The 17,290-nt window shown below is 40.0% G+C and overlaps 1 protein-coding gene across 1 annotated transcript in view; it reads left to right on the top strand.

Annotated features, from left to right (window-relative positions):
• The window catches only part of LOC127581681 (AT-rich interactive domain-containing protein 1A-like), a 101,384-nt gene that overhangs the window by 45,532 nt on the left and 38,562 nt on the right, over window positions 1–17,290 (top strand). The window contains exons 5-6 of the mRNA XM_052036295.1: window positions 15,348–15,588; window positions 15,740–15,829. Coding sequence (XP_051892255.1) covers window positions 15,348–15,588; window positions 15,740–15,829 — 331 coding nt within the window. The remainder of the gene's footprint in view (window positions 1–15,347; window positions 15,589–15,739; window positions 15,830–17,290) is intronic.

Genomic DNA, 17,290 nt, shown 5'->3' with positions numbered 1-17,290 from the left:
TTCATTGGTTGGTCTGGAGCCACATATAGGCCAGACAAGCGCAGAATATTGATTTCTTCCCCTGAAGGGCATGCATGAATCAGGTGTAATTTTTTCCTATAATTATTAATAAACTGTTTTCTTTAATTGAATTTGATTTCCACAGTTTCTGTAGTGGGGTTTGAACTCTTCTCTGAATTGTTAGTCCAGGCCTCTCAGTTACTAGTCCATAACGATGGCTGCACCACCACTGCAACTATACATGATCTTCATAGATCCTTAGAGCTATACAGTATGGAAATGTCCTTTCACCTCACTTGTTCATGCCGACCAGGATGCCTATCTGCACTAATCCAATTGGCCTGTGTTTTAGCTTATGTCCCTCTAAATCTTTCCTATCTACATAACTGTCTAGATGTCTTTTAAATGTTGTAATTGCACCTGCCTCTACCACCTCTTCTAGCATCTTATTCCATTTAGCCACCATCCTCTGTGTGGAAGGACTTGCAGCTCAGATCCCTTTTAAATCTTTCCCCTCTCACCTTAAACCTTTGCCCTCTAGTTTTAGACTGCCCCTACCCTGGGAAGAAGACTGACTCATCTACCCTATCTACATTTCTCATAATTTTATGAACCTCTATAAGGTCACTGCTTAGCCTCCTTCACTGCAGAGAACATGGTCCCAGCCTGTCTGATCTCCCCTTATAACTCAAGTGCTCCAGTCCAGACAACATTCCTGCAAATCTTTTCTGTAACCTCTCTAGCTTAATCACATCTTTCTTGTAGTGTGGTGAACGGGATTGCACATAATACTCACAAGTGTGGGCTAACCAACAATTTGTAACATGATATCCCAAATATGATACTTAATGCCCTGACCGATAAAGGCAAACATGCCATGCGCCCTTTTCACCTTTGTCTGTGTCATCACTTTCAGGGAACTATGGACTTGTATCTCAAGGTCTCACTCTTCAGTAACACTTCCCAGGGTTCTGCCATTCATGCTGTATGTTCAGGCCTGATTTAACTTCCCAAACTGCATTGTTTAGTATGTGTCAGAGTGAAATTCCATCAGTTGTTCCTTTGTCTGTTTCTCTAGATGATCAAGATCCTATTGTAACCTTAGACAACCACCTTCACTATACCACCAATTTGGGTGTTATTTGCAAGCTTACAATCTACCTCATTATTGGTAGATAGACAAGCAATAGTTCAAGGGCCCAGGGCATAGACTTAAAAAAAAATTTGGGCAAGATGTACAAGAAGATGTGAAGAAAACTGCCATTGTCTCGTACAACTCTATCACACAAATTGTGATCTTATTGAGCTCCATCAAATCTCCTTTCAACTTTGCTCTACTAAGAACAATCCCTACTTCATTCTGTCCTTGTACATGAAGTTCTTTGTTCCTGAAACCATTCTAGTAAATCTTTCTGCATCCTCTCTGACTTTGCAGTATACCTAAAATTAGGAAAGCAGAATTGAATACAGTATTCTAGTTGTGCCTAACTAGTGCTAAGTGTTTTGTATAGTTCAACCCTTGGACATGTTCCACGGATACAAGCTTCTTGCAGCCTGTATAGAAGACAGCAGAAAATACAGGGTGGATGAGAAAATTGAACACGGCAGCATGGTACAGGGGGGCCATTTGAGTGGAGAGAAATGTAACAGTAACAGAGGACAGTATAGTTGATGGGGGGGGGGGGGGGGGTGAGGGGTTGTTCTTGTCTGCCTGGTGCCAGGATTAAGGGCATCTCCTCATAGTTGTAGAGGACCTTGGAGTGAAAGAGAACCAATTGTGAAAAACAATGACATAGATAGGACAAAGACCAAGGTTCTGTTGAAGGAGTATGAGCAGCTAGGGTTCAATTTTACAAAAAAATTATGCTGACAAAGACGATAATCTGGATTACTATTTAAATTGGAGGCTAATTGGCAAAGAATGCATAAAATGAGGGAATCAAATGTGTGGCTTGGAGATTGGTGGGCAAGATACGGGTTTTATGGGATGCTGTATCAATAATGGAGAAAGAAGGAGCTGTTCCACTGGGATAATCTTCACTTGAGTCTGTGTGGGACCAGTGTCCTCTCAAATTGAATCATGAGGGCTGTAGGTAAGGCTTTGAATTTATAAGAGAAAGGGGCAATGAGGGTGCAATACTGTAAAATAGGAATCCGTTAGAAACGGAGAGTGCATGCAAATGGAAAAGTATATTGATCTCCAAACAGTGGTCATGTAAGGCAAATTAGAGGAGCATGTAACATGGGTAATATGATAATCATAAATACTTCAATCTACATGTAGATCTTGCGCAAACCAAATTAGCAATAACAGTGAGGAGGATGAATTTCTGGAGTGTGTGAGATGGTCTTCAAGTTAGTATGTTGAGTAACCAGCAAGAGAAGCTATTTTAGATTGAGAATTGTGTGATGTGAAAGGGTTAATTGATCAGGTAGTTAAGATATCTTTCGGAGCAGTGATTATAATATAGAATTTTATGGGAAGATTTAGTGATTTAATTAAATCTGACACCAGGGTTTAAATCTGAATGAAGCAAACTCTGGAGATGTGTGTTAGCTACAATAGACCGGGAAGCTGCATTAAAAGGTATGAAAGTGAATCAGCAATGGCTAACTTTTAAAGTATGAATGCATTGTTTACAAATAATATATATTCTTTATAAGTCAAAAGAAATTAACTGTAAGTGGTCCAGCTGTGGCTATCAGGAAATGTTGAAAATAATGTCAAGTCAAAGGTGCTTCACGTGGCCGTGAAGAGCATTAGGCCTAAGGATTGGGAAAATGTCAGAATTCTGCAAAGGAGGGCCAGGACATTGATGAAGAAAGGGACAACAGCAGATGAGGGTAGACTAGCAAGATTCACAAACAGATTTTAAGAGTTTCTATAGTTATGCAAAAAGAAAGAGGAGTAGGTTAATGTTGATCCCTTACAGGCTGAGGCAGGAAAAATTATTTTTGGCAGTAAAGAAGTGACAGAGAAATTAACAAATATTTGATATGTTTTCTCAGAAGATTAAAAAGGCTAAAACTTGTGGAGGATGAAGAGTCTAGAGTAAATGTAAAGCTCAAAGAAAGTAGCATTAGTCATCAAAAAAATGAAGGCATTGATGGGACTGAGAGCCAACAAATCGCCAAGTGCTGATGAAGCTTGGAGATGGTGGATGCACCACTTGTCGTTTTCCCAAGTTCCACAGATTCCAGGATGGCTCGTACAGATTGGAAGGTAGCAAATGTAAACCCACTCTGGTGTGCCTATGAATTTGCCCCTCAACGTTCCTCCCACTAATCGGCGGCTAATAGAATAGCTCCTGTAGTGTAATCACATTTATTGTTTCTTAACTAAATTGATTCTGCCTTTAGTTATTCCAGGGCATTCTCTATCAGCAGCACTGCAATATTAATAATTTTGCCTCTTCACTCTTATCTGTCCTGGATACATTGTGTTCACCTTGTATCTCATCTCCTAGAGAAGGTTATGAGAGAATCAGGTGGAGGTATTTAAAATTAATTTGAAGACATTCAGAATGAACGGGGCAGAGATTGCTCTTGCATACAGCTGGCACGGACTAGGTGGGCAATAAGGTACCTGTCCATGCTGTAACCATTCTGTAATTCGGCATTTAAGGCAGTGAAAAGAAATCATTAAGGTGATGGTGTTAGATGAGGAAGGATTGAATGATACTCCTGGAGGTTGAGTGCTGGTACTGCCTGGTTGGCTGATTTGTCTTGTTTCAGTTGTGTATATTTTATGAAATCCCTCTACAGAGATTCGTATGATGCGACAAAGCCTTTGTGGGGATGTTGCACCTTCACCTCCACTCTGCTTGCTAATGATTAAATGTGCAAACAACTGGATTATGCTTGTCCCAGCCCATGCCTTCAGTCGTCTCCCAGCACTCACTATTCCTACAGCTGCACTAAGGTTCTGCCATCACAGTTTCAAATGTACTTGTGGCTTCACTGCTCTGCCCATCCCTTAGAGCAGAGAGGTTTGGAGATGATGACTAGGCCTCAAGCGATGGAACTCAAGGCCATCCCATGGACTAATTGCCCTATGAAGCTCATTCTGTCAAAGGCCCTTTTGACTCTTTTGTACTATCAAAGACGTGCGAAAACACTTAAAATAGATTTAAACAATTACTGCATTTAAAACAAAATAGTAAAACAGTTCATTTGAAAGTGTATATCTAATGTAAATTATTAATACTAAGTAAAGAGGAAAAACACTTTCATCCAGGTTAAATGGTGGCTGGGGTAAGGCTGAGGGGCCAGGTATGAAGTGCAACTGGACCTTTAGCTTGGGATGATCCAGAACTAACCTTTGACTCCAGGAGTGGAGTGAGAAATTAGGTACCTCACCAGTGCTTTGATACCAGGAGGGAGAGCAGAATGCCAGGTTTGCAATTGGGCTGGGTTTTGTAGGTGATTAGCCAGTGGAAGCGTGGGGAACTACCATCTAGATGCATTGCACTCGTAAGGTCATTCCTGATTTCCATGCCTGCACTGGAGGTCAAATGTCCAACTAGAAGTTGGAAATATGCTGCCCCACCTTCTGCAGCTTGCTGGTGATCCTCCGTGGATCTGTTGGTGAACCATCAGCACAACTTAGCTCGATTGCAGATGAAGCTGCAGCTCTGGCTTCTGATGCCTCTCCTCATTTCAAAGCATTGTAAAAAGCAGAGGGCAGGATTTTCTGGGCATGAAAGTTAATTTGGGAGTCAAATTAAAAATGTGGATATATGGTTGATTGGGTGTTAACTATCATTGATAAGAACTGCCAGTGGAGGGAGTGTTGCTCTGTATATATCTGTTGTATGTGGTGTAATCCAGGCTTCCTTACAAGTTAGGACAGATTCTGGGAATGGAACATGAATAGGGCTCTAACTTTTTTGTGTTAGGGAGAGTATATTTTCCAGTTTTTGTTCAGCAAATTCAGTTAATAAGATGCATCAACTTTTGATTTGCGTTAGAACAGATAAATCAAGATAACAATGCGAACATGCACTACTGTGATTTGTTCGTATGGATTTTGCAAGCTAGCCTGCAAAGTTGATGGAAATTTACTTGCTCTGATTTTCAGTAATATTGCTAAAGGTAACTCTGCATTTAAACAAGTAGTGTATTTCATCATTCATACTGGTGAGTTTTCAAATCTCCACAGGAGTTGAAGCAAGCCTTTTCTGTGATCTATGAGAAAATTGGTTTTGAACCAAAACTATTCTCTTTATACTTGGCGTCTTGTTGGTTTTCATTTTCTAAGGCTATTAGTTGCTTAGTTGAATATTGGAGAATGTTTTCAAAATTTATACTTGTGATACAGCCTCAAAAGCAAAAATATCTTGGGTTGAGCAACTTTGGAAAGATTGTTTTGCATAATTGCACCCACTTTTGCCCCATTTTTCCAGTTACTTGTACCTCCGATTTATTTCGTCCCACTGCTGTTTGCTTGCTGACCAACACAGTTTGGATTGATTGACAACGTGCATGTTTGGCCACTCTGAACAGCATTCTGAAAGCAGTACATAAATCTTGCATGGTTACTGCATATTGTTTGCACAAGAATTTTATCATCGAAATGCCACGTAAGTCATTGGCTTGCATAACGTAGTAGGGCCTGACCTGACCCAATGTGGGGACACAAGTTTTAGAATATAAATACAAACCCTACATATGTGGATGAATAGCCAGGCTTTAATGGAAGAATTGGGGAACAAAGGTGGGGGATGGGGAGAGTTTACATTGTTTCTGTCTTTAACTTCTGTTTCTGACTGGACAGTGTTCCTTTCATTTCCAATTTCAATGTTGTTTGTGTGTTTGGATTAGAGATGGTATGAAGGTTGTAGTGTTTGATTTGTCAGGACTTTGGCAGAAGCTGCATACTTTAAAATTAATTTAAGTTGCTGAAAATTTTGGTTTAGTTACTAGTTAATGTTAGACAGGTCAAGGTTGATTTGTAAAGCTGGGTCTTTTTGGCACATGTAGAAGTGTACTATGAATGGGTGATGTCAAAGGGAGACAGTATAGATGCGAGCTCGGAATGGTTGCTTAGTTGCAAGAGTTTACTATGAAAGCAGAGGAGTCTATTGAGCCGGTTCCCCTATTAAATTAAAACATACAGTAGCTGATTTGTGTCTAATTGTCCATCAATGCAGCTTTGCTGTATCCCTTGATTCCTTTAAGCAGCAGAACTCTATCAACCTGTGTTGAAAGCTCCATTTGACTCCAACATCCATAACCTTTTGAGACCTATAAATATTCTGGCAAACCAATGTTGTATCCATTCAAGGCTGGATGATCAAAAGAATGAATATGTGGTGAAAGGGTTTGTGTGTCAAAGAGCTGATAATTTTCACGAGCAGTATGGGGATAGTAAAGAGCTGCATCGAGGGAAATGGGTTTTGCCTGAACTGGGATGGGACTTGTGTTGCAGTGGAAATGGTAATTGGGAAGGTAGCAAAGGTTTTAATTTAGCGAATGGGTGAGGGTGGTGAGAGATCTGGGTATCCTTTTGACAAGGTCCCACACAGTAGGGAAGGTTAGAGCACATGGAATCTGAGGTATGTTGGCAAACTGGATCCAAAATTGGCTTGGTGATAGGAGACGGGGTGAGGATGGAAGGTGTTTTTTTTCTGACTGGAGGTCTAACTGGTGGTGTACTGCAATGACTTATATGAGAATGTAGGTGGTCTGATTAGTAAATCTGTGAAAATTGGTGGAGATAGCAAAGAGGATTGCCTATGGATACAGGGATATAGATCAGCTCTAAAGCTGGGCAGAGCAGTGGCAGGTGGAATTTAACCAGGGTAGTGTGAGGTAATGCATTTTGGGACATGAAATACTGGCAGGATGTATACAGTAAAAGGCAGTGACTTAGGAGTGCTGATGTCCAGAGACACCTTGGGGTTCAAGTTCATAGTTCCCTGAAAATGGCGACAAAGGTGGATAAGGTAGCGAAGAAGGCATTGGCATTATTGCCTTCATGGGCCAAAGCATTGAGTATAACAGTTAAGATGTTATGTTGTACTCTACAGTACAGATGCAGTAGCATTAGAAAGTACAGAGGAGATTCACCAGGATGTTAACTGGATCAGAGTGCTTTAGTTGCAAGGAAAGATTGGATAGGCTGTGTTCTCACAGAAATGTTGGAGGCTGAGGGGTGACCTTGTGGAAGTTTAGAAGATTGAGGGGCACAGATAGGGTAGATAGTCTTTTTCCTAGGATAGGGGAATCTAAAACTAGAGGGCCTAGGTTTAAGGTGAGAGGGGAAAATTTTAAAGGAGATCTGAAGGGTAAGTTTTTCCACACAGAATGGTTATATGGAATGAGCTGCCAGAGGAGGTTGTACAGTTTAACAGCAAGGAAATGGGCCCTTTGGCCCAACCCATCCATACTGATCAAGGTGCCTTTGATTTGGACACATTTGCCTACATTTGGCTATATCCCTCAAAGTTAAACTTTCCTATCCATGAACCTGTCCAATGTCTTTTTAAATGGTGTAATACCTGACTCTACCTCCTTCTGACAGCCCCTCGGGTATGCTTTAAATCTTTCCTCTCACCTTAAGACTATGCCTCTAGTTTTAGACTCCTCCTCCCCGGGGAAAAAGGACTGACCATCCACCTTAACTGTGCCCCTCATGATTTTATAAACCTCTAAGGCCACCTGTCAGCCTCCTTCACTCTTGGGAAAACAGCCCAGCCTACCTGTTCTCTCCACAATTTAAGCCTTCCAGTGCTGGCAACATCCTTGTGAACCTTCCTATAGTATGGTGACAAGTACAACACACAATATTCCAGGTGTGATCTCATCAATGTCCTATATGCTGTAATATGTCCCACTTCTTGTGCTCACTGCTCTGTCTGATGAAGGCAAGTATGCCATGTTGCTTATTCACCACTTTGTCTACCTGTGTTGCCACTTTCAGAAAACTGTGTACTTGTACCCTCTGTTTCTCTGTTCTACAAAATGCCCCAGGGCCCTGTCATTTACTGTGTAAGTCCTGCCCTGGTTTAACTTCCCAAAATGCATCACTTCACACTCGTCTGAGTTAAATTCCATCTGAGGTGGCAAAGGCAGGTACAGTTGCAATGTTTGAAAGGTATTTGGGCAGGTATTTGAATAAGAAAGGAGTAGAAGGATATGGGTCAAACGCAGGCAAATGGGATTAGCATAGATAGGCATCACATGGTTGATTTGGGCCAAAAGGGCCTCTTTCTGTGTTGTACAGTTCTATGACTTCTAGTGCAGGTACAGCAAATAATTAAGAAAGCTAACAATGTTGTTGCTAATTGGTAGAGGAATACAAAATAAAGGAGCTTGTGCTTCAGTTATATAGGGCAATGGTGAGACTGTATCTAGAGTACTGTGTGCAATGTTGGTCATACCTGTTTAAGTATGTTAATGCTTTGGGAGCAGTTCAGAAAAGATTTACTAGATGATGCCTGGAATGGGCTGGTTATCTGATAAAGATAGACTGGAGATGCTAGGCTTGTATTCCCTGGGGTTTAAAAGGGTGAGGAGTGACTTGATTGAACTAATGAAGTTCTTGAGGGTTCAGGACATGGTGGATGTTACCTCTTATGGGAGCATCTGGAACTAGGGGTCATTGTTTGAAAATAAGTTGTTGTCCTTTTCTAATGAGGCAAAAATTCTTCTCTGAGGGCTTTGAGTCTTTGGAATTTTTTTTCAAAAGGGAGGTAGAAGTAGAGTCTTTGAGTAACTATAAGCCAGTGGCATATGGGTTTGTGATAACCAAGGGAGAAGTGTTACTGTGAGAATGCAGAATGTAGGTCCTAGTCAGATCAGCATGATCTTATTAAATGGTAGAGCAGGCTCATGAGAATGAGTGCTCTATTCCCTTTCCTAATTCATATTTTCATACAACAGCTTGGGCAAACCATTTTGAAAAGCAGCTTTTGTTGGGATTGAAAGTAGGAACTAGACTTGAGGATGGAGCCCAATATTCTTTGTAGTTCCTTTGTGGCCTGGTGGTTTTGAGTGTGGATTTATACTTTGCTGCCTGGCCTTGAGGTCAAGCCAGCAGGGAAACTGAGCTGGTTTATGATGGCTTTTGCTCTCGCGGTTAATGTTGGCTTTTTGTTCCATAACATTCTAAAAGATGTACAGGAACAAAGATCAGGGCCTGTGCATCTTTAAAGTGACAGGAAAAGTTTGCTTTGTATAAAGGAATATAAAAAGACTTGCAGAAGTTGGATTTGAACTTGTAGTCTTGTTGTCAGAAACATATTTTCTGAAGTGTTTACCAAGTGCTATTTGTTTACGTGTTTAATATTGAATGTAGGTGATTAGTAGTTTGAGGCTATTCATTGTCTAATTGATAATAGTTCTGATGTGACAGCTCTTAAACGGTCAAAAATGCATTCTCGTCTTTGATAATCTAATCCTCCTTATTTTTAATGTTAGTAAATAGAAATGGAGCTCTTGGTGTTTATAGCAGCTGAATTGGATATTGCCTGCAATTAGGTACCTTTTCAGTATTACTTTGCATTATTGCATTATTACTCTTAATTATTGGTTAAAATGTTAACCACCCATTTACTGAGAATCAACTCCTGGTCATAAGACTGTCTGTAGCTATAGCTCAATTTCACCCAGATGTTACCAGTGAATGCCCTTGAATTTATTTTATATCTATCAAAAAGAGCAGAGGGATTCTTGTTTTAACATTCCATCGAGAAGGTTGCACCTCTGACAGTACAATATCCTCATTACTGGACTGTCAACCTGTGCTCATTTTTTTTGCAGTTAGGTTGAACATGGAAAGTTCTGATGTCTAGTGACAGCCACTGTAAACAGCTGTTTGAAATATACCTGCAGTTGTATTTTGCGAATGTTTTGTGATTTTTCTTAAGCCTATATCTTTTACTTTTAGAAATAAAATCTAACATGTTTGATATACACTTCTGCATGTCTCAGAATGGAAAAGGAAGCATGTACTTGTTTTCACATATAGACACTAAGACATGAAATACCCTTGTTGGTCAATGAGATTCCTCCTCGATTGAATCTGATAGTACTAAGGCTCTTAGTAGGTCTGAAGTAATATATTGGATACATTTTTTGTTTGTGTTGTGCAGACCCTGGGAGAGGCATGCTGGCCTCTATTTCCCACAATCTTTTGGTCCACTTGGATAGTTTTTTTCTATGTGCATATTGATTTTTTTAAAATTTAAATGTCCAAACCCATTTCTGAGACTTAAGCTACTGTGTAATTTGTTTACTGGTACTGCCCGATGTCATGTAGATATAGTAGCTGGCTCAGGCTGTTGCACCAAATGCAGAAAATTAGTGGAGCAGGAGTCAAGTATTTAAGGGTTAAAGTTATTTCAATGTAAATATCCTACTCATTTGTTATGGTCAAGGTGGGTATATAATTGACAGTTAAATAATTCTGCTGCACATTGTTTAAATACGGAAAAGTGGCTTCATTTTGCTCCATTCATGAGTTCCAGATAGGCAGAATCCTGTGGAGTGAGTGATTTGTTTGTCTCAGAAATATTCCCATTGTTCTTAGGAAGAAGTGTATTTTGTTATTATTCTTGAGCCACTTGTGCCTTGGGGACAGAGTGAACAGTCACAATTGTAATTGGAGTGGGGGCAGAAACAGTTGTTTGTTGCCATTTTCTTGAGTTAAACTAAATAAGTACAGACCATAATCCTATTAAATCGCCCAGATTACCCCAGACGTTTGCATTTCCCTGTCATCAGGTGCCTAATGTATTCAGGCTGAACATTTATTTGCAAGAATAAAATTAATCTCTTGTTTCCTCTACCCCACACCTGCCTTCTCCGTCATAAGCATTGCTCATTGATTGACCTTTACCTGAGTCACAAGGTTCCAGTTTGAATACGAGACACTAGACTGTTCCCTCTTGGAGGGGCTTTGAGCTTTGGTTTGTTAGTGTTCATTATTGGATGGGTAAGTAGATGATTTACTGGAAGAATTTTTATTGCTGTCTTGCATCCTTCATGTTTCTAGTTTTCTTTGAAGAGAATAGTTCTCTAAGGCTTATTAAATTAGTTCTTTGAGAATATTGATAAGGTAAACTGGCATCACCGTTGAGCTCCACAGACCATGATTGCACTTCTGCACCTAAATACAATAATCAGGAACTCTGACAGTAACTAGATAGCTGACAAGGATCCATCTTCATAGAAACATTGTGAGTAGGAGCCTATACCATTTAATAAGATTGTTAGATGTAGTACCTTCAGAGTTTATACTTCCATCAAAATCCCCTACTGCTTCAATGTTCTACTTGCTTTATAATGTTCATAACATGAGAATTGTTGCTATTGCTACACAAGCCATAAAGATTAAATGAGAGCTTTGAATTTAAATGCATCATCAATCTGCAGCTGCATTCTATGATTTGCCTTTTTCAGGAAGTGAGATTTGGGAGATTGCAGCTAGTTTGACTGAACTTCCTTCACTGAAAAGTCAGTACTACTACCTTGTGACATTTTATGGGGGTGGATGGTGGTGTGAGGCTGTGGAGGGTGGGAGGAGTTTGGCATTGATCAGAAATAGATGAAATGGCAACAAATTGAGAAGTAGAGGAAATAAGCAGCAACGGATGGGCTGACACCCTGGCTTCCTGGTATATTTTTATTTACCTTTCAAATTGCATTTGTCTCATTTTGTAAGCATTGGCCATCGCCACCTCATGGAGTTTGTGAAGAAAAGATAATGTATTCTGTCTGGATTTCTGATGGTCATTGATTAAGCAGGCAGCTTGTGGCATCCATTTAGAATCAGAATACTGGCCCTTACTCTTTCACTGTTTGTTCAGCTTAAAAGTGCAAGAGAGAGAGCTTGGAATAATGACACATTATTAAAATATTAAAAATGCATCATCTAAAATGACTTGTTCCTTTTGAAAATGGATTTAATTATTGTTTTGTCTTCCTTAATTTTATCTCATTCTTTGCACTGTTAAGTCCAGGCAACACTTCACAAATCCAGGACTAGGTGAATTGTTTTTTGTTAACTACTATTCATATAAAAAGAAAAAAGTGCAAATGCTGGATATCAAATGCTGGAAATATTCAGCAAGTCAAAAACCTAGTCTTGGGGTTTCAGTAGTAGAAAATTTGGGTGGGAGTCAGGGTATTAATGTTTGATTAATCCAGGTAAAGGGAGCATTATTTAGAGGTAGAGTGTAGAAAGCATAATTATTGTATTAATTGGTGTGTGTGTGGCAGAGGGCACCATTGTGTACTCCTGCGATAAGGGGCAATGGCAAGTGTGGTCAAATGTGTAGGAAGTGGCAATGAGCGCATAGCGGCACCACCTTAACACATTCAGCACACACAGCTAAATATCCTGTGCTGAGTGACTCATTCGGCAGCTCAAAGCCTTTCCACTATCTAAAATTCATACATTGGGAATTTGATGCAATATTCCATCTTGCCAAGATGAATGCAGCTCTAACAATGGTTAAATTTGATCGCATGCAGGACAAATCGGCCTGTTTGATTGGCAACACATCCGTTATCTTTAACATTAATTTTCCTCTATGACTGCCACACTATGGCTGCAATGTGCACTATCAACAAAATTTCCTGCAGTTTACTTGCCAAAGATGTTCTGACAGCATCTTTGAAACCCATAACCTCCACTACCAAGAAGGGCTTTCTAATGGGCAATAAACGCTGGCCCAGCCAGCGGCAGCAGTATCCTGAAAAAAAAATGAATGAATAAATAAACTCCTTGGAGTATTCAACTCTCATTCATCAGGTCAGAGCCTGAAATAAAACTGGGCAGGATTTCAAAAGAAAGCTCAAGGCTTTTGTTAGGGAGCCAGCCAGGAGTGTGAGATTCAGTGTGAAATACTTGGATAGCTTCCAGTATTTTGATGGTAATGGCAGATGGGCAATAAATCGAAAGCACATGGAAAGTGTGCGAGACAAACCAATCCACTCACACTGTTATTGTTTACAAATGTAAATGTTGACTGAGAAATAAGCATTATTAGGATGGGAGAGCAATCATTTTTTAGTGAGAGGCTCTCTGAAACTGTCACGCTCGCTCCAGGTCAACAATGTGGGATCAGGATGCGACAGCAGTTTCTATTGGCCATTACACTAATGTGGAAGCATGGGAATTGTTTACTTGGTGTGGCTTCTTTTGTCAAGTTGTATGACATTGTGGTTAGTGGAATGTGTGTGTGAAATCTTGTCAGTAATAGATTCCCTTGCTGCAATTTCCTGCTGGTATCAGCATAATTATCCTGGGTGTTTTCTGTCTCCTCAATTTCAATGTGGTACCTTTACCATTGTAAATTCTGAATGAGTGAAATCAACATTTGTATTAAATGAAAACTAAAATATTAAATCTGTTGATTATAATGAAAGCAGTTTTGTATAACACCGCAGGGCAGTGGTGTTCTTGGGATGAGATTGCAGTATTAATCCTAGAATGCTTATAAACTAGTTGTGTTTGTGAATATGTATATCTGTATCCATGCTGTTGATCTAAGGAGAAGCAAATAGTTTAAATTTTAACAAATAGTGCACTGTTACCTCTATTGGTTCACTTTGGTAGTTTTTTGTCCCAAGGTTTAGCTAGATTGCCTTAGCATTCCGTACAGGACATGCTTTTGCAGCTGCCATTTTCTCTTGTTTAACCACCATTTTGTAACATGGTCAAAAAGCAGTCAGTGTAGTGTAAAACAGACCAGGTTAATTCCTGTAGCCTAATGGTCTTTGATTGTTCAGGATTATTGTCTCTGCTTGTTTAGTGGGGTCTGTGGGTAGGGAGTAATCATGTGACTAGAAATGAGTGTGTGCCCTGTAGTGGAAAAATGATGCAGCTTCCTTGCATCATTATAATAGCTGATTTTAATCTGCTGCTGAGATGCAGTTTGCCAATTGAAGGCCTGCCTATATTGTTCCTCAGTTATGGCTTCACATAATGATTTGAAGATGATGGGGACAATTTTAGTGCAGGAACCCTTCCTATGAGTTTGTGATTTTAAGCTCAGTAGCGAGCTGGGTGTAGAAGTGCGATTGATTGACTTTTGGGGAGACTACAGGTGATGGGAGTTGGTGCATTAAGAAATCTTCTACATTAAGTTTACAGTCCAAATTATGTTTAGTAATGTGAGTGGGTTGTGAAAATGTAAGGGCTTTCACATATTAATTTAAAAAAATTGTAAAAGACAATTAAATTTGGTTACAACAATGCAAGGTCTTTGACAGGTAATTGTAGTATGACTTCTACACAGGAGATTTAACTCTGGCTCTTGTCCCATCTCCAGCTGATAGCTAATTATTCAATTGTTGTCAAATGCTTTGAAGACATTTTCAAAGACCAAGAAAAAAGTAGTTCCAGTAATTTAAATGTGATGTGATGATGTCATTATGCCTGAGAGGATGGTAATCCCAGACTGACTGGCTGTGCCAGCCAGGGCTATACTTAAAATGTGGCAGGATTATTTATAACTACTCATTCTCCTGTCAACCCCACCCCAACTTTTGACTTGTAATTTTAAGTAAAAGCTTAACTTCAATATTTCCCCAGAGGTGGGTTTTAAAGGTTTTGCAATAAGTAACACTTCCTCAAAGATTCTGGGATGCTGAGCAGCTATTCTGCTGAGGAGTGATGTTTTAAACGTATTATTCCTAATGCTGCTTCCTTCCTTACCTAGTTCCCACTACTTTTCTACCCATCCCTTTCATCGCCATCCCTTTCATCGATCAGTACAAGCTGCCCTTCCTTTACTCCCTAACCCCCCCCAAAAAAACTTTCATATCCCTTGTCACACCCCACTCCTCAGAATGCTAACTTGAAAACTGTTTTAGTATTTGCAGTGCAACAACAGCTCCCCAAAACAAATGCATTGGTTTTTTTTAAATTAAAGAATGACTTTGTTATTTAAGTCATTACAATTTATGTGATTTACTTCTTGCCTGCCTTAATCTGTTGAATTATTTTGGTGCTGCTCATGTCAAACAAATTGTGGCCCTGTCTCAGTGATGTTGCTGTAATATTTTCTCAGCCAGTGAATGTGGAATGATGCTAATAGTATCAATGATTTTGGTATTAGGGCAGCTGTGGAAATTGAGCATCAGAAGTTTTCTACCAGTTAGGCTGATGATTGGAGATGTGTTTAGAGAAGGAACTTGGATTGAAAGAGATGCAGTAAAGATGTTAAATTCAGATTATTGCTTGTAATCATTTTGTGTAATAAAAATTCCACCATTATGTATAATTGTGTGAAAAGTAAGCTAGACTATCACCATGTTAATACTAGTAGATCATGATTATTTGAGGAAAATCTGATGCAAATGTAAGTGAACTAATTGTGCTTTTGGGTTTTTAGGATCTGTCAGGTTCCATCGATGATTTGCCAACTGGGACAGAAGGGGCGCTGAGTCCAGGTGTGAGTACGTCTGGAATCTCCAGCAGTCAAGGAGAGCAGAGTAACCCTGCACAGTCACCATTCTCCCCTCATACTTCCCCACATCTGCCTGGACTTCGTGGCCCATCACCTTCACCTGTAGGATCGCCAGCTAGTGTAACACAGTCCAGGTCAGGGCCATTGTCCCCAGCGGCTGTACCAGGTATGTGTGTGTATGTGCATATTGCTGGCTCTTGGTTCAAATTCTTCCCAACCTTCTCTCCCAGTATTCCAGTTCTGCACTCACCACACGTTGTTGCAATACCTCTTGTTACTTTGTTTAACAAGTAATTTGTAAATTCTTTACATGCCAGGTAATCAGATGCCACCCCGCCCTTCAAGTGGACAATCTGATGGAATTCTTCACCCCACCATGAATCCATCTGCTATGGGGCAGGACCGAGGTGAGTTCAAAGCCAATTCATTCACTGAAAATGAGAGAGTCATTAATATGGGTAAATGTACATGCTAGAATGTGCCAAAACTATCATCTTGGATATTGCAAGGAAATAGTTTACAAACAAGTATTAGGGTTGAAAGGATTTTCATTTTCTCACTAATTCTTTCCACTCAAGTTGGATGGTTGTGCTGTAGAGCAGTTTTAGCTGCAGTCACTCTCTGGTACTTGCTGGTTGTAAGAATTCCAATCACTGCTGCACATACGCTTGCAGAATAGTTTACTGAGTCTCTGGTTGCTCCTTGGTGTAATCCAAAACTTCATTCTACTGACTTTTATTCTCTGTATTGTCTCAACTATTTACTCTTCCTTTCAAAAGTGTTTTGGTCCTTGCCTGAACTACTGAGACCAGTCAGCTAAGTATGCACCAGGCACTGAACCAGCAGTCTGTCCGGTGTGAGACTTGTTTGTATATGGATCAAGTCCAAAACTGTGTGGAGTGATATGGGGGGTGAACAGTGCATGGCAGTTAAATTGCCAGACTAGTAATCTGCAACCCGAGCTAGCAATTAGGACTTGCTAGCAAATGCCATCATATCAGTGGGGAATTTAAATTAATCAACCAAGTAATCTTTTTTTTTAAACTTCGACACAGGTGGATAAGGTTGTGAAGAAGGATTATGGCATGCTTGCCTTCATAGGGTGAGGCATTGAGTACAAGAGTTGGGATGTCATATTGTAGCTGTACAAAACATTGGTCAGGCCACACTACAGGAAGGTTGTGTTAGCATTAGAAAAGGTGTAGAAGAGATTCGCCAGGATGTTGCCTGGAATGGAAGGCTTTCCTTGTAAAAAGAGAGTGGATAGGCTGGGTTTATTCTCACTGGAACATAAGACGTTGAGGAGTGACCTTGTAGAGGTTTATAAAATTGAGGTGAACAGATAGGGAAGGTAATCAGTCTTTTTCCTAGGTGGGGTAGTCTAAAACTGGTGGGCATAGGTTTAAAGTGAGAGGAGAGAAAGTTAAAGGAGATTTGAGGGGCACATTTTTCACACAGAGGATAGTGGTCACATGGAATGAGCTGTCAGAGGAAGTGGTAGAGGCAGATACAATTACGGTGTCTAAAAAATTTTTAGGCATTTGGAAAAGAAAGGAGTAGAGGGATATGGGCCTATTATCAGCCCAGCATCACAGTAATGGATGAGTTGGGCCAGAGAGCACATTTCTGTGCTGTAGAACTCTGTATTGTATGGTAACAATGAAGTATCTGGATTGTTTTTTTAAAAAAAAAAATCTGATTCACAAATAGCCTTACCTAGTTTGGACTGTGTGACCCCCAACAACGTGATTAACTCATACTAACTTGTATAAAGCATGGTTTGGATTAATACCACTGTGTGCAGTCACAATGAGTAAAAAAAACACTTGCTGGCCCATGCACTGTTGACCTGGGCACAGGATTTAGTA

Source organism: Pristis pectinata, chromosome 22, assembly GCF_009764475.1.
Source record: "Pristis pectinata isolate sPriPec2 chromosome 22, sPriPec2.1.pri, whole genome shotgun sequence".
Lineage (NCBI taxonomy): Eukaryota > Metazoa > Chordata > Chondrichthyes > Rhinopristiformes > Pristidae > Pristis > Pristis pectinata.
The sequence above is the reverse complement of the archived record's forward strand: the minus strand, read 5'-3'. Positions and strand labels throughout refer to the sequence as shown.